The sequence below is a fragment of the Callithrix jacchus genome, chromosome 4, assembly GCF_049354715.1.
Source record: "Callithrix jacchus isolate 240 chromosome 4, calJac240_pri, whole genome shotgun sequence".
Lineage (NCBI taxonomy): Eukaryota > Metazoa > Chordata > Mammalia > Primates > Cebidae > Callithrix > Callithrix jacchus.
This window is the reverse complement of record NC_133505.1, coordinates 176,972,666-176,994,299: the sequence shown is the minus strand read 5'-3', so window position 1 is coordinate 176,994,299 and position 21,634 is coordinate 176,972,666. Positions and strand designations below refer to the sequence as shown.

The 21,634-nt window shown below is 41.8% G+C and overlaps 1 protein-coding gene and 1 pseudogene across 27 annotated transcripts in view; one reads left to right on the top strand and one right to left on the bottom strand.

Moving 5' to 3' along the window:
- FAM120B (family with sequence similarity 120 member B) overlaps window positions 1–21,634 on the bottom strand; it is a 122,376-nt gene that overhangs the window by 64,259 nt on the left and 36,483 nt on the right. For 19 of the 26 annotated variants that reach the window (XR_013534689.1, XR_013534690.1, XM_035297237.3 and 16 more), the window contains 2 exons: window positions 21,068–21,248; window positions 5,555–5,656 (listed from right to left, as the gene is read on the bottom strand). Coding sequence is in view for 24 of the 26 variants with exons in the window: in XM_035297237.3 (XP_035153128.2) it covers window positions 5,555–5,656; window positions 21,068–21,248 (283 nt within the window). In the remaining 2 variants the exon portion in view is untranslated. The remainder of the gene's footprint in view (window positions 1–5,554; window positions 5,657–21,067; window positions 21,249–21,634) is intronic. The other 7 variants (XM_078370505.1, XM_078370508.1, XM_078370519.1 and 4 more) reach the window with 2 other exon arrangements.
- LOC100404139 (small ribosomal subunit protein uS5 pseudogene) lies at window positions 1,591–2,567 on the top strand (annotated as a pseudogene). The gene has a single exon (XR_013534691.1). The product of XR_013534691.1 is annotated as a small ribosomal subunit protein uS5 pseudogene (transcript).

Below are 21,634 nucleotides of genomic sequence, written 5' to 3'. Positions count from 1 at the left end.
GAGATCGAGACCATCCTGGCCAACATGGTGAAACCCCATCTCTACTAAAAAAAAAAAATAAAATAAAAAATTAGCTGGGCGTTGTGGTGCACACCTGTAGTCCCAGCTACTTGGGAGGCTGAGGCAGGAGAATTGCTTGAACTCAGGAGGCGGAGATTGCAGTGAGTCGAGATTGTGTCACTGCACTCCAGCCTGGTGCCTGGTGACAAATCAAGACTCTGTCTCAGAAAAAAAAAAAAAAAAGAAAAAGAAAAGTAGTAAATGCAAAATTTAACCCTTGTTACTGTAATGTGAATTGGTTAACACATTTGACAAAGCTTCACACTATTTTTTACAAATTGGTGAAAAAACACTGTTGAGATTTTAAACAATTTATCTTGAGCTGTGATGGTTGGCGCAGTTCAGACACTGTCAGCCGCATGGGCAGAACCTCACCAAGGACAGGCACATGCACACCCACACACCAGCTTCCTCAAGTGCACGTGAACACACATGCACACCCCAGCTTCCCGAAGTGCACGTGAACACACACCCACACACCAGCTTCCCTAAGTGCATGTGAACACACACGCACACACCAGCTTCCCGAAGTGCACATGAACACACACCCACACACCAGCTTCCTCTAGTGCACGTGAACACACACGCACACACCAGCTTCCCGAAGTGCACGTGAACACACACCCACAAACCAGCTTCCCGAAGTGCACGTGAACACACACGCACACACCAGCTTCCCGAAGTGCACGTGAACACACATGCACACACCAGCTTCCCGAAGTGCACGTGAACACACACGCACACACCAGCTTCCCTAAGTGCACGTGAACACACACCCACACATCAGCTTCCTCTAGTGCACGTGAACGCACACGCACATACCAGCTTCCTTTACCACTCACAGAAACCTCCAAGACTTGTTGAGACTTTCCTGACTGACATGTATGCACCAAGGGTCAGATGAAAACCTTCAACAATGGAAGAGTAGGCAAACAAGAAAGCCATTACAATTGTTTGACAGCAAATGACAGACTAAAGCAAATACATTATCCTTTTTTCATGAAATATATGACTTCCCTTCATTTTATTTTGTACAACAGTCTTCTAAGATATTCTGCAATTCAGGTAAATCAAATGCATATAGCCAAGAAATACCAAGCTTTCTGATTGATGAATAAGACTTTAAAAAGGTCCTTCAAGATAGTGTGAAGCTAGTTTTCCTAGGTTTCTAAAATAAGGATATGCTTTAAATAACTCAAAAACAAAACAAACAAACAAAAAAAAAACGACACTTAAAAGAGAAAAAAAGCCACCAGCACTCTGAAAATGAAAAATTACAAAACTCCAATTCTGGAGACTGAAAACGCAATTTGAAATGCTTGCCTTTGGTGTGGGCCAACACTCCCATCCAAAGAATGGAGAATGTCAGGAAAGTGAGTAAGAGGAGTAAGAGCAGGCCATGAGCTAGAAAAGGGTGAACACACGCGCACAGATCAACGGCATTTACGATCCTTGGGTTTGGAAAATGGAAGCTAAACTACGTTATCAGAATCATCATCTTCCATGATATACTGTAAAAGAAATAAAATGGCTTCTTCTCCAATAAAACACCAAATGGCGGATGACGCCGGTGCAGCGGGGGGGCCCGGAGGCCCCAGGGGCCCCGGGATGGGGAACCGCGGTGGCTTCCGCGGAGGTTTCGGCAGTGGCATCCGGGGCCGGGGTCGCAGCTGTGGACGGGGCCGGGGCCGAGGCCGCGGAGCTCGCGGAGGCAAAGCCGAGGATAAGGAATGGATGCCTGTCACCAAGTTGGGCCGCCTGGTCAAAGACATGAAGATTAAATCTCTGGAGGAGATCTATCTTTTCTCTCTGCCCATCAAGGAATCTGAAATCATTGACTTTTTCCTGGGGGCCTCTCTCAAGGATGAGGTTTTGAAGATTATGCCGGTGCAGAAGCAGACCCGTGCTGGCCAGCGCACCAGGTTCAAGGCGTTTGTTGCTATTGGGGACTACAATGGTCAGGTCGGTCTGGGTGTTAAGTGTTCCAAGGAGGTGGCCACTGCCATCCGTGGGGCCATCATCCTGGCCAAGCTCTCCATTGTCCCTGTGCGCAGAGGCTACTGGGGGAACAAGATCGGCAAGCCCCACACCGTCCCTTGCAAGGTGACAGGCCGCTGTGGTTCTGTGCTGATGCGTCTCATCCCCGCGCCCAGGGGTACTGGCATCGTCTCAGCACCTGTGCCTAAGAAGCTGCTTATGATGGCTGGTATCGATGACTGCTACACCTCAGCTAGGGGCTGCACTGCCACCTTGGGCAACTTTGCCAAGGCCACCTTTGATGCCATCTCTAAGACTTACAGCTACCTGACCCCCAATCTCTGGAAGGAGACAGTGTTCACCAAGTCTCCCTATCAGGAATTCACTGACCACCTTGTCAAGACCCACACCAGAGTCTCCGTGCAGAGGACCCAAGCTCCAGCTGTGGCTACAACATAGGGTTTTTATACAAGAAAAATAAAGTGAATTAACATTGTAAAAAAAAAAAAAAAAAAAAGAAAGAAATAAAATGTAGTGTATATATGTCCTATAGACATGCTTCCATGCATGCACATAAAGATGGGGCCCATACACTGGGGAGGTGGCTCATAGCTGTAATCCCAGCACTTTGGGAGGCAGAGGCAGGTGGATCACTTGAGTCTAGGAGTTTGAGACCAACCTGGCCAACATGGCGAAACCCCAGTCTCTACTAAAAATACAAAAAATAGCTGAGCATGGTGGCGTGTGCCTGTAGTCCTAGCTACTCGGGAGGCAGAAATTATGTGAGCTGAGATTGTGCCACTGCACTCCAGCCTGGGTGACAGAGCGAATCTGTCTCAAAATAAAAAAAAGATAGGGCCCACAGACAGAAATACATGCATGTAAATGAGCTCCATGAATAAAACAGACCAGTGTCTTGGTCCATCTAAGACATTATAGCAAAATACCACTAAATTAGGTTTAAGAGCAGAAAATTTCTGGAGGCTGGGAAGTCCAAGGTCAAGGCGCCAGCAATGGTTGGTTTCTCATGAGGCCCCACTTGCTGGTTCACAGATGGCACATGGCACCTTCACAGAGAAGGGGTGTCTCTGATAAGGCGAGAATTCCATCTAATCACCTCTCCCCACCTAAGGCCCTGCCTCCTCATACCATCACATCCATGACTACATCTTCAACATAGGAATGTTGGGGGGTACAAACATTCAAACCACAGCACCCAGAATGAGATTTCTTTTTCTGCTCCCTCGCTGGTTAATTTTAATTATTTCCCCTTCCTAATTTTTACCTAATTTCTATGGTTCTTTTCTGCACCCTTCAGCCTTACTTCCACTTTGTTGAAAAATACTTGTAATTTCTTTTATTTCTATAATTCAGGAAAGCAAGCATTAAATCATATGTGCTGTTAGAGGAAAAAGCCTTTAAAAAACGAAAGAATACGGGCCACTACATTGAAAAATTCACTGAAAATGCAGCACTTATGAGATTACCCTAAGGAAAATCAGGTACGGTGTCCTTTGGAAAAAACTAGCTCTAATGGTGCAACAAAAACCTTTTCATGCTTTCCTGACAAGTGGAAGGGGAGGGCCCACCAGCAGGATCTCACTTTTTTTTTTTTTTTTTTTTTTGAGAAGGAGTCTTGCTTTGTCGCCTGGGCTGGAGTGCAATGGTATGATGTTGGCTCATTGTGATCTCTACCTCCCGGGTTCCAGCAATTCTCCTGCCTCAGCCTCCCAAGTAGCTAAGATTACAGGCGCCTGCCACCATGCCTGGCTAATTTGTGAATTTTTAGTAGAGATATGGTTTCACCATGTTGGCCAGGCTGGTCTTGAACTTTGACCTCAGGTGACCCACCTGCCTCAGCCTCCCAAAGGTGTGAGTCACCATGCCCAGCCGATCTCATTGTTTTTAATTGTATGTTGTATTCACATGAATACTTGTGACAGGAAATTGGATGCTGCTTTCCTTTTTATCTAAAATCATTTGGCAATATTCCTCATAGATACTGGAAAGCATTTAAAATCTTGTCTTTGTATTCGTCATCATTAATACAAGTGTAAATAAGGGGTCATCCACTGAAATAACCTTCAATAAAAGTTCACATTCTATTTCTAGAGTAATAGCTGTGGAAATGAATGTGTTTGAGAGTGGCCCTCCATGTAAGGCACAAACTTCTGGAGCTCCTTCCAGAAGCAGAACCCAATATATGGTCCACGGTGCTACATACATGCTTTCCCACTTCAGCAGTGCAACAGAGAGTGTTTTCACAAGCTCAGAAGTAGTTTCTCTAATTTTTATACAATTTCTGGAATTTATCAAAATATTATATAGAGTGGCCTTTAAAATTAACTCTCGATGCAATGATAAATAGCCAAATATTCTCTTTAATTCAAACAATGAAGACAGCTATAATAGTCATTTTCCATATTATATTTGGGAAGATACTATAAGATGAAAATACATATGTAATAAAACATTTTGGGTAAATTATTTTGGCTAACCTTTAAAAAATGTTCCTTGCTGCAAAAACAAATGTCAATGCCTTTTAATTATCTTTCTGTGATAAGTACTTTTAAGGTTTTAGTCTATGATTGATTAATAGAATAGGGAAACACTCCCTATCATAGCTTTTCTCAACTTCTCTCTCAATACATTTATTTAAAAACCATTTGTAGTGCTCAGACCCATACTTGGTAAATTACAGTTTCATGGGACGGAAAATAATAGTGACATCAGAGAATTTAATGCCCATGAAAGTGGAATAGTAAAATAGTAGGAAAATGTAGGTTCTGTGAAACAATGACATGAGCCAGTAAAAATAAACTCTGAAGCTTAGCCCCTCTTCCTTACCGGTTTGGATGAAGAACCCTACCCTGACAGTTGTACATTCCTGACCTTTTTCTGATACTACAAGCTGAGAAAGGAAGGCTGCTCTTCGCATATACTTCAGCTAATCTGTAGGTGGACTTTATTTTTCCTTACCTCTCAATAAGTTTTAAGATACTACCCACGAAAATATAACCATTTTTTTCCAGATAAATAACCCTCCTTTATCTTCTCTTTCTGGTTCCAGAACTCATCAAAATATACTTTCAGTAGTGCGGAGAAAACAAGATAGTTGATTCAAGCAGAATATCAAGAATCCATCCTGTTGAACTTCAGGGACATCTACCAAGCAATGACTAGATGTCAGGCACCGAGGCTGTGGCAGCAACAGGCCCTGACCACGGCCACCCACCGTCTCTTCTCTTTCTCCACTGTTGTGGAGCTGGAGCAGGGTGGATGGAGCAAGAGGCAGAGCACCGCCGCAGATGGTCCAGGGGTAAACCTGCCACAGCGTCACCCTTCCATTATTTTAGGGCTTTATTAGATGGATACATTAATCATGGGCCAAAGGCTTAAGTGAAAACTAGTACTTCTGCAGTTCTGGTTAAACATGCTTTCCATAACTGATCCATTGTTAGAGTTTTATCATAGAACGGAAAGATCTGTGGTTCATTTAAAGAGAAGCTGTCTGTACCTGGAACGGTCATCTGCAGCGGCCTGACGAGGTCCGGGTGCCTCAGTGGGTTCCCAGGGTACACAAACCACTCCTTGACAGCCGGGCAGGTGCTGGTGACATCTAAGAAAGACAGTTGGGTCAGTAGATGTGTGAGAGCATGTGGCACTAGGCTCACGGTGTCACAGACCCAGCTCTGCCCAGGTGGCCAGTTAAAAGTCCATAAATATGTGAGCTCTCAAATCCAAGGTGAGACTGAGTAACCTTAGTTATCCAACAATTAATTTATTATCCTCCAATATAAGGGTAACCTGTTCATTCCATCAAGAACCACAGCCTCTGAAACTGACAAAATCCTCAGGATAATCTGGGTAAGTAAACAATAACATGGCAGAGAGAGCTTACCACTTCAATGACTGCTGCAATGTCTCTCCTCCCTACCCTCTCACACTGCTTAAAAAACACTACAAGAAAACTGCTGGAATTTGGCAGTTAACATGGATACAGTTTTTAAAAGCAAGGCCAGGTAAAGGCAGTGTGGGTGTAACTGAGGAACTCTGAAGTGAGGAGGTCAACACAAAACAGGTGCCTAAAGGGGAAAAGAGGCGGTACATGTCACACATTCCAGCACAAATGTGACTGTCAGTCAGATGGCTGATGAAGTTGGACAGAGGGCTTCAATGAGGGGCAGAGAGGCAGCAGGCTTGATCCAGGGCATGGGGGAAGCAGGATTTGATGAAGAGAAGGAAAGAAGGGGCACTTTTCTATAAAAGAGCTGAAAAATAAAGTGGAGAGAGGTTCCTGTAATGAAGAACAAAAAGACAAAAAAACAGGAATCAAAAGATGAAGAAAGAGCGTATCGATCAGGGAAGTCCCACATGTATTTCACAGCAGTTCTAGCGGAAACAGAGACAAAAGAAATTTGCTAAATACAGGATAAAGAGAACATCTCAAAGCCTTCTAAGAGGAAAAAAAAAAAGTCAGCAAAGAAGGAACATGAATCACTCCAGCACTCGACTTTGCACTCAGCATTATCAGCACCTGTGATGCCACAGGACAGTACGTGTGGCCATGATGGGGCAGAGCCACTGAGCAGGGGACAGTGGGAGTGGTCATTCATCATGGGGCAGAGCACTGAGCAGGGAGTGGTCATGATGGGGCAGAGCCACTGAGCAGGGGACAGTGGGTGTGGCCATGATGGGGCAGAGCACTGAGCAGGGGACAGTGGGTGTGGCCATGATGGAGCAGAGCCACTGAGCAGGGGACAGTGGGAGTGGTCATGATGAGGCAGAGCCACTGAGCAGGGGACAGTGGGTGTGGCCATGATGGGGCAGAGCACTGAGCAGGGGACAGTGGGAGTAGTCGTAATGGGGCAGAGCCACTGAGCAGGGGACAGTGGGAGTGGTCATTCATCATGGGGCAGAGCACTGAGCAGGGAGTGGTCACGATGGGGCAGAGCCACTGAGCAGGGGACAGTGGGTGTGGCCATGATGGGGCAGAGCACTGAGCAGGGGACAGTGGGTGTGGCCATGATGGAGCAGAGCCACTGAGCAGGGGACAGTGGGAGTGGTTGTGATGGGGCAGAGCCACTGAGTATGGGACAGTGGGAGTGGTCATTCATGGGCACAGCACTGAGCAGGGAGTGGTCATGATGGGGCAGAGCCACTGAGCAGGGGACAGTGGGAGTGGTCATTCATCATGGGGCAGAGCACTGAGCAGGGAGTGGTCATAATGGGGCAGAGCCACTGAGCAGGGGACAGTGGGTGTGGCCATGATGGGGCAGAGCACTGAGCAGGGGACAGTGGGTGTGGCCATGATGGGGCAGAGCACTGAGCAGGGAACAGTGGGGGTGGTCGTTTGTGAATGGGCAGAGCCACTGGCTAGCCTGTCAATGCTAGAACTGAAGAAACCGTTCTAGCAACCGCATTCATGTGATGGACAATGGACACTGTCCAGACTGTATCCTACTGAGGGAGATAGTTCCTGGGATGAGGAGACAGAGATACGAGATCAAGATTATTGAGGCTAGCATCTGCAGGACGGGGCACCAGAGAGCAAGGCAGTGTGCAGACAGCAACTGCCCTTTAGACTCTGGCTGAAGACAGAGCTATCGGGCAAGAATCAAGAGAAGCCAGGCAAGGTTCTGGGGCTGACCAACCAATGGAGCTTCCACTGGCTTGAAGACAGTGGAGTTTCTGCCGCCAGCAAACATGAAGACACCTCATCCTACACCTCAGGCACTCTGGTGATAGCCCAGAAGGACCCGTCTTAGGAGAAGGGCTTGCTAGCTGCAAAGTAAACGCTATGATGGACACACCCTAATAAACTGTGAAGGCAAGGGTTGGAAGGAGCAGGTAAATCAACTGCCTGACAGAACAAAAACTCAGTACTCTTCTTAGTATCCAAAATGTTCCAGCATACATTCAAAAGACACTGTTTTAAATGTGTCCTAGAGATTCTGGTATGTTCTGTCTTCGTTCTCGCTGGTTTTGAAGAACATCTTTATTTCTGCCTTCATTTCATTGCTTAGCCAGTCAACATTCAAGAGCCAGTTGTTCAGTTTCCACGAAGCTGTGAGGTTCTTAGTTTCTGAGTTCTGAGTTCTAACTTAATTGCACTGTGGTCTGACAGACTGTTTGTTATGATTTCTGTTCTTCTGCATTTTTGGAGGAGTGATTTACTTCCAATTATGTGGTCACTTTTAGAGTAGGTGTGGTGTGGTGCTGAGACTGAGAAGCAAGGAAAGATCTAAAAGCAACACCCTATCGTCAAAATTGAAAGAGCTCCAAGAGCAAGATAAAAAAACTCAAAACCTAGCAGAAGACAAGAAATAACTAAGATCAGAGCAGAACTGAAGGAGATAGAGACACAAAAAAACCCTTTAAAAAATCTGCAAGGGAGACAGATCAAAGATGGCCGATTAGGAACAGCTCAGGATTGCAGCTCCCAGCGAAAGCGCAGAGGGTGACTGGATGCCGCATTTCCAGATGGATTTTTATTGCCCACACGCCGGGAGATTCCCAGGTGGAGGAGCCCCACAGGTCGCCATTGAGGCTGTTTTGGCTGGCGTGGCTGTTTTGGCCGGCGCCCAGGTGCGGCAGTTCTTCATACAAAATACACGGGTCCGGGCGCTGTTTTAGCTGGCGATTGTAGCTCCTGGGAGACTGAGTCACCCATTCAACTGATAAAAATGGGGAGTGAAACAGGGAGCCAAGCCAGGAGATTCCCGGGCAAAAAAGTGCCACAGATCTCAGTGCAGCTATTTCAGCCAGCACAGTGAGTTGCCACACAGGAAATCACACAGATCCCGGCACCTTTTCAACAGGCGACTGGAACACCTTGGAGACAGTCGACTGTTCAACTTAAAAAAAAAAAGGGATCTGAGGCAGGGAGCCAGGTAATCAGGCTTGGCTGGTTCCACACCCACAAAAAAACAGCAATCTGAAATGCTCTGGATTGAGAGTTTCACAGCAAGCACAGCTGAAGCTGGACGGTCCAGCTCTGTGGGGAAGGGGCGTCTGCCATTACTGAGACAGTTCACCACTACGGAGGTATTCTGCCATTGCCGAGGCAGCCCACCATTACAGAGAGAGACCACCATTATAGAGGTGGGCCACCATTGCTGAGGCAGTTCTAACTATAACTGTATAAACAGGAATGCAGGGAAGTTCACACGGCAGCTGGGCGGAGCACAGAGCAGCTGAGCAAAGCCTCTGCAGGTACACAGTGACTAGGCTGCCTCCTTGCTGGGCAGGGCAGCCCTGAAAAAAGCCAGTGGCACAACAGAACCTCATAATTAAAGCCCTAACTCCCCGGGACAGAGGACCTGAGAAAAAAAAAGGGGGGGTTATTGAGTTCTGCTGCAGCAGACTTAAACGTACCTGCCCAGCAGCTCTAAATGAACAACAGAGCTCATGTTGCAGCACTGAGCTCCTTTAAAGGACAGACAGTCTCCTCAAGCAGCTCCCTGACCCCCCTATATCCAAAGAATCCATAAAGAGAGCTCAGACTGCTTTGGGCGGGTATCCTTCTGGGACAAAGATAGCAGAAGAAGAAACCGGCACCAACCCTTACTGTTCTGCAGCCGCTGCAGGTGATGCCCAGGCAAGCAGGGCCTGGAGTAGACCTCAGCAGTCCTACAGCAAAGGGGCCTGACTGCTAGAAGGAAAACGAAGAAACAGAAAGAAATAACTTCAACATCAACAAACTGGACGTCCACTCAGAGACCCAATCTGAACTTCAAAGACGACAGCTGGATAAATCCACAAAGATGGAAAGAAACCAGTGCAAAAAGGATGAAAACACCCGAAACCACAACGCCTCTCCTACGAAGGATCACAGCTCCTCACCAGCAAGGGAACAAGGCTGGATGGAGAATGAGTGTGATGAATTGACAGAATCAGGCTACAGAAGGTGGGTAATAAGAAACTTCTCTGGGCTAAAAGAACATGTTCTAACCCAATGCAAAGAAACTAAGAACCTTAAAAAAAGATTTGAAGAAACTAACGAGAATAAACAACTTAGAGGGGAATACAAGTAAACTGATGGGGCTGAAAAACACAAAATGAGAACTTCGCAAAGCACACGAGTTTCAACAGCCGAATTGACCAAGTAGAAGAAAGGACATCAGAGGTCAAACATCAACTCAATGAAATAAAACGAGAAGGCAAGATTAGAGAAAAAAGGGTAAAAAGGAATGAACAAAGTCTCCAAGAAATATGGATCTATGTGAAAAGGCCTAATCTACATTTGATAGGTGTACCTGAATGTGACAGAGAATGAATCCAAGCTGGAAAATATTCTTCAGGATATTATCCAGGAAAACTTCCCCAACCTAGCAAGTCAGGCCAATATTCAAGTCCAGGAAATACAGAGAACACCACAGATATTCCTCAAGAAGAGCAGCCCCAAGGCACATAATCATCAGATTCACTGGGATTGCAATGAAGGACAAAATGCTAAGGGCAGCCAGAGACAAAGGTCGGGTCACCCACAAAGACAAGCCCATCAGACTAACAGCAGATCTCTCAGCAGAAAGCCTACAAGCCAGAAGAGAGTGGGGGCCAATATTCAACATCCTTAAAGAAAAGAACTTTCAACCCAGAATTTCATATCCAGCCAAACCAAGCTTCATAAATGAGGGAAAAATAAAATCCATTGCAAACAAGCAAGTACTCAGAGATTTCATCACCACCAGGCCTGCTTTACAAGAGCTCCTGAAAGAGGCACTACACATAGAAAGGAAAAATCAGTACCAGCCACTCCAAAAACATACCAAATGGTAAAGAGCATCAACACAATGAAGAAACTGCATCAACTAATGGGCCAAACAGCCAGCTAGGATCAAAATGGCAGGATCAAATTCATACATAACAATATCAACCCTAAATGTAAACGGGCTGAACGCCCCAATCAAAAGACACAGATTGGGAAATTGGATAAAAAGCCAAAACCCATCACTGTGCTATATCCAGGAAACTTATCTCACATGCAAGGATACACAACGGCTCAAAATAAAGGGATGGAGGAAGATTTATCAAACAAATGGAGAGCAAAAATAAGCAGGAGTTGCAATTCTCATCTCTGATAAAATAGTTTAAACCAACAAAGATCAAAAGAGACACAGAAGGACATTACATAATGGTAAAAGGATCAATGCAACAAAAAGAGCTAATGATCCTAAATATATATGCACCCAATATAGGAGCACCCAGATATAGAAAGCAAGTTCGTAATGACTTACAAAGAGACTTAGACTCCCACACAATAATAGTGGGAGACTTTAACATCCCATTGTCAATATTAGACAGGTCAATGAGACAGAAAATTAACAAGGATATCCAGGACTTGAACTCAGACCTGTAACAAGCAAACCTAATAGATATTTACAGAATGCTCCACCCCAAATCCATAGAATGTACATTCTTCTCAGCACCACATCACACTTACTCTAAAATAGACCACATAATTGGAAGTAAATCACTCTTCAGCAAATGCAAAAGAATGGAAATCGTACAGTCTCTCAGACCACAGTGCAATCACGTTAGAACTCAGAATTGAGAAACTAACTCAGAATCGCACAGCTTTATGGAAACGAAACAACTGGCTCTTGAATGTTGACTGGATAAACAATGAAATGAAAGCAAAAATAAAGATGTTCTTCGAAACCAACGTGAACGAAGACACAATGTACCAGAATCTCTAGGACACATTGAAAGCAGCATCTAGAGGAAAATATATAGCAATAAGTGCCCATAGGAGAAGCAAGGAGAGATCTAAAATCAACACCCTATCATCAAAATTGAAATAGCTAGATGAGCAAGATCAAAAAAACTCAAAACCTAACAGAAGACAAGAAATAACTAAGATCAGAGCAGAACAGAAGGTGACAGAGACACAAAAAAACCCTTCAAAAAAATCAATAAATCCAGGAGCTGGTTTTTTTAAAAGATCAACAAAACAGACCACTAGTCAGATTAATAAAAAAGAAAAGAGAGAAGAATCAAATAGATGCAATAAAAAATGATAAAGGGGATATCACCACTGATTCCACAGAAATATAAACCATCATCAGAGATTATTACAAACAACTCTATGCACATAAAATAGTAAACCTGGAAGAAATGGATAAATTCCTAGACACTTGCATCTTCCCAATCCTAAACCAGGAAGAAGTCAAAACCTTGAACAGACCAAAAACGAGGTCTGAAGTTGAGGCAGCAATTATGAGCCTACCACACAAAAAAAGCCCAGGTCCAGATGGGTTCACAGCTGATTTCTACCAGACATACAAAGAAGAGCTGGTACCATTCTTTCTGAAATTATTCCAAATAATCCAAAAGAAGGAATCCTCCCCAAATCTTTTTATGAGACCAACATCATCCTGATACCAAAACCCGGCAGAGACTCAGCAAGAAAAGAAAACTTCAGACCAATATCCATGATGAACATAGATGCAAAAATCTTCAATAAAATACTGACAAACCAATTGCAACAGCACATCAAAAAGCTTATCCACCATGATCAAGTAGGATTCATCCCTGGGATGCAAGGCTGGTTCAACATACGCAAGCCTATAAACGTAATTCACCACATAAACAGAACCAAAGACAAAAACCACATGATTATCTCAATTGATGCAGAGAAGGACTTTGACAAAATTCAACAGCCCTTTTGCTTAAAACCCTCAATAAACTAGGAACATATCTCAAAATAATAAAATAAATTGACGGAACATATCTCAAAATAATAAAAGCTATTTATGACAAACTAACAGCCAATATCATACTGAAGGGGCAAAAACTGGAAGCATTCCCTTTGAAATCTAGCACTAGACAAGAATGCCTCTCTCATCACTCCCATTCAATATAGTATTGGAGGTTCTAGCCAGAGCAATCAGGCAAGAAAAAGAAATAAAGCGTATTCAAATAGGAAAGGAGGAAGCCAAATTGTCTCTATTTGTAGATGACATGATTGTATGTCTAGAAGACCTCATTGTCTCAGCCCAAAATCTCCTGAAACTCATAAGCAACTTCAGCAGTCTCAGAATACAAAATCAATGTGCAAAAATCACAAGCATTCCTATACACCAACAACAGACTTAGAGAGACCCAAATTAAGAATGAACTGCTATTCGCAATTGCTACAAAGAGAATAAAATACCTAGGAATACAACTAAGAAGGAACGTAAAGGACTTCTTCAAGAAGAACTACAAACCACTGCTCAATGAAATAAGAGACAACACAAACAGATGGAGAAACATTCCATGTTCATGGTTAGGAAGAATCAATATTGTGAAAATGGCCATACTGCCCAAAGTAATTTACAGACTCAACGCTATCCCCATCAAGCTACCAATGACCTTCTTCACAGAACTGGAAAAAACCACCTTAAACTTCATATAGAACCAAAGGGAGCCTGCATAGCCAGGTCAATTCTAAGCAAAAAAACAAAGCTGGAGGCATCACACTACTGGACTTCAAACTATACTACAAGGCTTCAGTAATCAAAACAGCATGGTACTGGTACCAAAACAGAAATATAAACCAATGGAACAGAACAGAGGCCTCGGAGGCAACACAACACATCTACAACCATCCGATCTTTGACAACCTGAGAAAAACAAGCAATGGGGAAAGGATTCCCTGTTTAATAAATGGCATTGGGAAAACTGGCTAGCCATGTGCGGAAAGCAGAAACTGGACCCCTTCCTGACACCTTACACTAAAATTAACTCCAGATGGATTAAAGACTTAAACATATGACCTAACACCATAAAAACCCTAGAATAAAGCTTAGGCAAAACCATTTAGGACATGCGCATAGGCAAAGACTTCATGACCAAAACACAGAAAGCATTGGCAACAAAAGCCAAAATACACAAATGGAACCTAATCAAACTCCACAGCTTCTGCACAGCAACGGAAAGTCATTAGAGTGAATCGGAAACCAACAGAATGGGAAAAAAATTTTGCAATCTACTCATCTGACAAAGGGCTGATATCCAGAATCTACAAAGAACTAAAACAGATTTACAAGAAAAAAACAAGCCCATTCGAAAATGGGCGAAGGATATGAGCAGACACTTTACAAAAGAAGACATATGTGAGGCCAACAAACATATGAAAAAATGTTCCTCATCACTGGTCATTAGAGAAATGCAAATCAAAACTACATTGAGATACCATCTCATGCCAGTTAGAATGGCGATCATTAAAAAACCTGGAGCCAACAGATGCTAGAGAGGATGCGGAGAAATAAGAACACTTTTACACTGTTGGTGGGAGTGTAAATTAGTTCAACCATTGTGGAAGACAGTATGATGATTCCTCAAGGACCTAGAAATAGAAATTCCATTTGACCCAGCAATCCCATTACTGGGCATATATCCAAAGGATTATAAATTGTTCTACTATAAGGACACATGCACACAAATGTTCGTTGCAGCACTGTTTACAATAGCAAAGACCTGGAACCAACCCAAATGCCCATCAATGATAGACTGGACAGGGAAAACGTGGCACATATACACCATGGAATATTATGCAGCCATCAAAAACAATGAATTCGTGTCCTTTGTAGGGACATGGATGAACCTGGAAACCATCATTCTCAGCAAACTGACACAAGAACGGAAAATCAAACCCCGTATGTTCTCACTCATAAGCGAGTGTTGAACAATGAGAACACATGGACGCAGGGAGGGAAGCATCGCACACTGGGGTCTGTCAGGGGGAAATAGGGGAGGGACAGCAGGGGGTAGGAAGTTCGGGAGAGATAGCATGGGGAGAAATGCCAGATACAGGTGAAGAGGAGGAAGGCAGGAAGTCACACTGCCATGTGTGTACCTATGCAACAATCTTGGATGTTCTTCACATGTACCCCAAAACCTAAAATCCAATTTAAAAAAAAGAGAAAATGCTTATCATCATTGGTCATTAGAGAAATACAAATCAAAACTATATTGAGATACCATCTCACGCCAGTTAGAATGGCGATCATTAAAAAAATCTGGAGACAACAGATGCTGGAGAGGATGTGGAGAAATAGGAACATTTTTACACTGTTGGTGGGAGTGTACATTAGTTCAACCATTGTGGAAGACAGTGTGCTGATTCCTCAAGGACCTAGAAATAGAAATTCCATTTGACCCAGCAAGCCTTTGGGTATATCCAAAGGATTATAAATTGTTCTATTATAAGGACACATGCACATGAATGTTCACTGCAGAACTGTTTACAACAGCAAAGAACTGGAACCAACCCAAATGCCCATCAATGATAGACTAGACAGGGAAAACGTGGCACATATACACCATGGAATACTATGCAGCCATAAAAGATGATGAGTTCGTGTCCTTTGTAGGGACATGCATGAACCCGGAAACCATCATTTTCAGCAAACTGACACAATAACGGAAAATCAAACACCACATGTTCTCACTCATAGGTGGGTGTTGAACAATGAGAACACATGGACACAGGGAAGGGGGTATCACACACTGAGGTTGGTGGCGGGGGGAGGGACAGCGGGGGGCGGGGGAGTTGGGGAGGGATAACATGGGGAGAAATGCCAGATACAAGTGATGGGGAGGAAGGCAGCAAACCACATTGCCGTGTATGTACCTATGCAACGATCCTGCATGTTCTTCACATGCATCCCAAAACTTAAAATGCAATAAAATATTTTAAAAAAAATACTGGACATGAAAATAAGCAAAATATGTGGACCCTGTAGGAGGAAGAGTCAATAAATGGCCCACAGGAAGAGGCAAAGCGATTGAGACAGAAAAAATCTTATAAAAAATGCTCTTTTCTTCCAAAATTGGTAGGAAATATAAACCCATGGATTCAAGAAGTTCAAAATCCCATAAAGGCAGCAGAGTGAATGCTACTCAAAATCCAGCAAACAGGAGAGGAACTGTAAAGACAGCCAGAGGAAAAAAACGTGTTCCCCACATTACACATGGGGAACAATGATCAAGATAAGCCCTGTCATCTCAGGAGATACTACACAAGTTAGATGAAAATATAATGTCATCCTTAGAGCAGCAAACAAAAAAACGACCTAAAATTCTATTTGCAGCAAAACTCTACCCTTCAAATAAAGATGAAATACAGTCCTGCCCTGAGTAACGATGATCCGATCAGTGACAGACTGCATACACATTCCTAGTGACAGCCTGATGATCTGGACCCTATGTAATCCTAGACTAATGTGTATGCTTGTGTCTGAATTTTTAACAAAAAAGTACAAAAAAAATTTTTTTAAATATGAATTCAGAAGGTAGAGTTAAAAAGTTTTTCTCATAGAAAAAGGCTTACAGAATGATATAAAGAAAACATTTTTGTATAGTTGTATGTTTGTATTTTAAGCAATTTGTTAGTATAAAAGAGTCAAACAGTTAAAAAACATTTAAAATTTATAAAGTAAACAAGTTACAGTAAGTTAATTTGTTGTTGAGGAAAGAATTTTTATGAGTGCATCACAGCCCTAAGTGTGCAGAGTTTATAAAGCCTACAGCAGTGCACGCTCACGTCCTGGCCTTCCCATTCACTCCCAACTCGCTCACTGACTCACCAAAGCAGCTTCTAGTCCCGCAAAGTCCATGCATGGCAAGTGGCCTGCAAAGGAGCACTGTATTTCTTTGGAGCATCGTATTTTTACTGTGCCTTTTCTACGTTTAGGTATGTTTAGATACGCCAGTACTTACCATTGTTATAGCTGCCAACAGTTTTCAGTAGTCACATGCTGCAGAGGTTTGTAGCCTGGGGGCAATGGGCTACACCATATGACCTAGGTGTGAAGTGGGCTATACCTTTTAGGCTTCCCACAACGACAGATCGCCTAAGGACGTATTTCTCAGAATGTATTCCTGTTGTTAAGTGATACCTATCTGTAAAGACATTCTCAGAGGGAAAAAAACGCAGAAAATTTTAAACTGTGTACCACAAGAAATATCAAAGCAAGTTATTTTGATGAAGATGATACTAGATGAAAAACTTGGATCTCTGCAAAGATCAAGCACGGGAAACGGTACACATAAAAGACTTTTTCTTGTTTCTTAATTTCTATAGAAGATAACTGACTATTTAAAGTAGGAATTGGCAAACTACAGCTCATGGGTCTAATTTTCCTGCTTTTATACAGCCTGAAAGCTAATAGCGTTTTTCATATTTGTTTAATGGTTGGAAAAAATGTTTTTAAGAATATTTTGTGACCCTGAAAATTATACTCTATAATTACAAGTTTTGGCCTGGTGTGGTAACTTGCATCTGTAATCCCAGCACTTAGGGAGGCTGAGGTAGGAGGATCATTTGAGGTCAGGAGTTTGAGACCAGCCTGGGTAACACAGGGATATCCTATCTCTCAAAAAAAAAATTTTTTTTTTTTAATTAGCTGGGTGTGGTGGTGCATGCCTGTCATCTCAGTTACTTAAGAGGCTGAGGCTTCAGACTTGGACTTGAAGGCCACAGTGAGCTGTGCCCACTGCACTCTAGCTCGGGCAACAGAGTGAGACTGTCTCTAAATAAATAAATAAATAAATAAATAAATAAATAAATAAATAAAATTCAAGTTTTGTCACATATGAAAATTAAATAAAGGCTTACTGGCACACAGCCACACTCATTCATTTACATGTTGTCTATGGCTGCTCTTGAACAACAACAGCAGGATTGGGTAGCTGTGACAGGGACTGTTTGTTGGGGGAGGTCCTCAAAACCTGTAATATTTATTACTACCTGACCCCTCAAAGAAAAAGTATGCCAACTCCCAATTTAAACTAAAAAATTTTAATAATGTATTATAGGGTTTAAAACATATGCATAATCTCCAAGGGTTATATAATATATGCTGCCATTTATATAACATTCTCAAATGAACAAGAACATAGAGATGAAAAACAGATTAGCAGTTGCCAGAGGGCAGCAGCTGGGGGAAGAAAGAATGCCAGGACCAAGAAGCACATCGAGGGAGTGGTGACGGGTCAGCTCTGAATCGCATCTCGACTGTGGAACGGTTGCCGGCTCTTTCACAGACCTACACGCGCACACAGATAAATGCATGCATGTAAAAACCGCACAGCAAGTGAAGGTCTGCAGTTTACTTCACATTGTAACTGATGTGAACATTCTGGCTTTGATACCGTACCACAGCCATGTCACCTTTGGAGGGATCCGAGTGAACGTCACATGGGAATCTATGTACTATTCTGGCTTTGATACCGTACCACAGCCATGTCACCTTTGGAGGGATCCGAGTGAACGTCACATGGGAATCTATGTACTATTCTGGCTTTGATACCGTACCACAGCCATGTCACCTTTGGAGGGATCCGAGTGAACGTCACATGGGAATCTATGTACTATTCTGGCTTTGATACTGTACCACAGCCATGTCACCTTTGGAGGGATCTGAGTGAACGTTACATGGGAATCTATGTACTATTCTGGCTTTGATACCGTACCACAGCCATGTCACCTTTGGAGGGATCCGAGTGAACGTCACATGGGAATCTATGTACTATTCTTGCAGCTTCCTGTAAATCTGTAATTATTTCAAATTTAAGAAAATATGTATTTGTACAAGACATAAAATAACAATAGCAAAATTGTTGGGGAGGATGAAAACATACAGTTATAAGGTTTTGATATTATAAGTAAATGGTATATTATTTGATAGTAAATTACGATGTTAAAAATATTAAAAGTAATTTCAAAAACCGCAATTACTTTTGCACCAACCTAATAGATACTATAAACCTAGACCAACCACTTTTGTTTTTTAAAAAAGGTAAATCTAATAATCCAAATGAGTGCATAAAACACAATACTAAAAATTATTCAACTAATCCAAAAGAAGTAAGAAAATGAGAGAATAAAGTTGGGGTAAAAAAAGAACAAAGAGCAAAATGGAAGACTGAGCACTAATTATGCCAAAAGTTACATTCAATGTGCATATTCCAATTAAAAAAAAGAGACTGAGACATTTGACAAGCTGTTTGTAAAAGAGATGCACTTTAGATGTAAAGAAATAGTTTAAAAGCAGAAGGATAGAGAAAAATACCCTATCACGCGAACATTAACAGTAAGAGTGCTGAAGTGACTACATTACTATAACACAGACAACTTTAGGACAAGGCATATCACCGTATTTTTAAAAGTGAACTCTCCTCTTAAAACGGTTGATTCATGAAGAAACATAACAGTCCTCAATGCATTTGCAACTAAGAACAGAGTTTCAAAATGCCTACAGCAAAAACTGACAGAACTGAAGGAATAAACAGACAAATAAGAGCTGGAGTTTTTAACCCTTTTCTCTCAGGAACTAAGAACAAGTAGACAGAAAATCAGTAAAAGACTTGAATAACCTTATTAACACCACCAAGATTTATAGAACACTCTACTCAACAACTGTAAAATATACAACACTTTCAAATACAAATGGGATTATAAACTAAGCCAAACAAATAACATAGAATACACTTGGTTATTATCATCATATATAAATCAGCAGAAACGGCATTTTATTTTCATATCTTAATAATGTAAACTTCATGCAGAAAGCCAAAAATTTGAAGGAGAAAGAAAGAAACTAAAGATCAACTGTGCAGACAAATTCGATGTGAATGGTTTTTCCTGTTTATGTGGTTATCTAATAAAGTTACCCTTATGGTCCTAAGTACATTACATAAACAAAGTATGAAATTTAGGTTAGTGAATTTTATATAATCTCACTTAATGAAATAGTCTGAAAATAATTCCAACATTATTAATGTAAAAATGTTTTCATGAGGAAGATCTCTTTTTCCATCATTAGTCAATGTGCAAACATCCATGTTAAGAAAGAATGTGGTGGAGAGCCCATAAGAAAAGGAAATTAAAAAAATGACTTAAATAATATTTGGCTCCAGAGTTTATTACACAGGTTCTTTATTTCTGTTTGTAAATCACCTTAAACAGCCTTCTTGTGTCTTCTTCCTTAGGTCTTGCAGTATGTATGGGAGAAAGCAGTACATGCTGGGTGGTGCTACAAGAATCTAATGAAAACTAGATTTAAATAACCCCACTACCCATGAGCCCCATCATCCAAAAATAATAATAATGACTTTTTCATCAGATGATTCTGTCACCACTTTTAGATTATGTAAATGTTCACTTTCTGGAACAACAGAATAATATTAATATTGACATGATTGGAAATCATGATGTTTAGGCAAATGGACCACAGAAACCCTTTCAGCGGCATCCTACTCCTTCTCTCTCTTATCTTGCTAATAGTGTGTAGACTATGTTTCTTATCAACACACTCTCAAAACAGATCATAAAGTATCTGTCTAAGATTTTTGTCTAAAAAGAACAAGGCTTACTTAAATAGAAGGTCACTAAATACATTAAGCATCTCTGGTTTCTAATTTGAAGTATTCTTCCACACTCCTAATTTCCCCCAAAACTATTTTGAATGGTGAGTTAACTTTCTCCTTAAGTGTTAAAATTCCTCTCATTTTCACTGTTTTGCTAAGTACATAATGGAAATATAGATGAGAAAAAAACATAAATTTAATTACAAAAACTCTAGAGGAAAATTGTTTGTACTTAAAAACATGATGTACCAGATTTTGTAAAATTATTTCATAAAAATCACATTTTGAGGGAAGACTAAGTAGACATTGTTTTCTTCTAATAATAGGCATACCCTACACACTCCTCTACAGGAGGAAAGAGTTTTGACATTTTTTTTAAAAAGCCTAAATCCTTTCAAGGCATAAAAATATGATATTTTATAGAACTAATACATTCTTCTTTTAATGCATACTGATCAACCGCCTGCTAATTAGATATAGATGTCCCATGGCATTTATACTTAATTTTTTACAGATGTCAGTGTTATTCTCAATTATAGATTTGACAGGAAAACAAAACCCATTTAACTGTCTCCATGTCCTGAAAGAATGCACTGTATTTCATCTGGCCAGTTTCTCAGAATTCAACTCCAACTAGAAGCATTACTAAGGGGGACCAACCAACTCTTACCTTGACAGTTCTCCAACAGGAGTGAGTAAACACGCTGTCTAATGGGTCGGTAAATGAAGGCCTGGCTGGGTAAGGCCTGGTCAAGCTCATCTTCCAATGTGTTGCTGCACTCAATCTCTCCACTGCTCATAATGTTGTACACCAGGTAGCTTTCTGCTTGGACGTGATGGGTTCTAGCAACCTGTTTGAAATTTAAATACAACTGAATTTCTCCTTGAAAACAAAACAGTAACCTTCAAATAGAAAAAGTCAATGCCATGCCAGTTTTTTAAGGCCCTCAGAAATGCAAGAATTGACACGCAAATTCATGACACCAAGTTGCCATGTTTTCTTTCCTTCAGACTACCAATTTCTTTTCCTTTTTTTCTTTTTTTAAATGTTACTTTAAGTTCTGGGATACATGTGCAGAATTTGCAGGATTGTTACATAGGTATACACATGCCATGATGGTTTGCTGCCTCCATCCCCTCTTCACCTACATTAGGTATTTCTCCTAATGTTATCTCTCACAAATCTCCCCACCCGCTGCTATTCCTCCCCTAGCTCTCCACCCCCCAAGAGACCCCA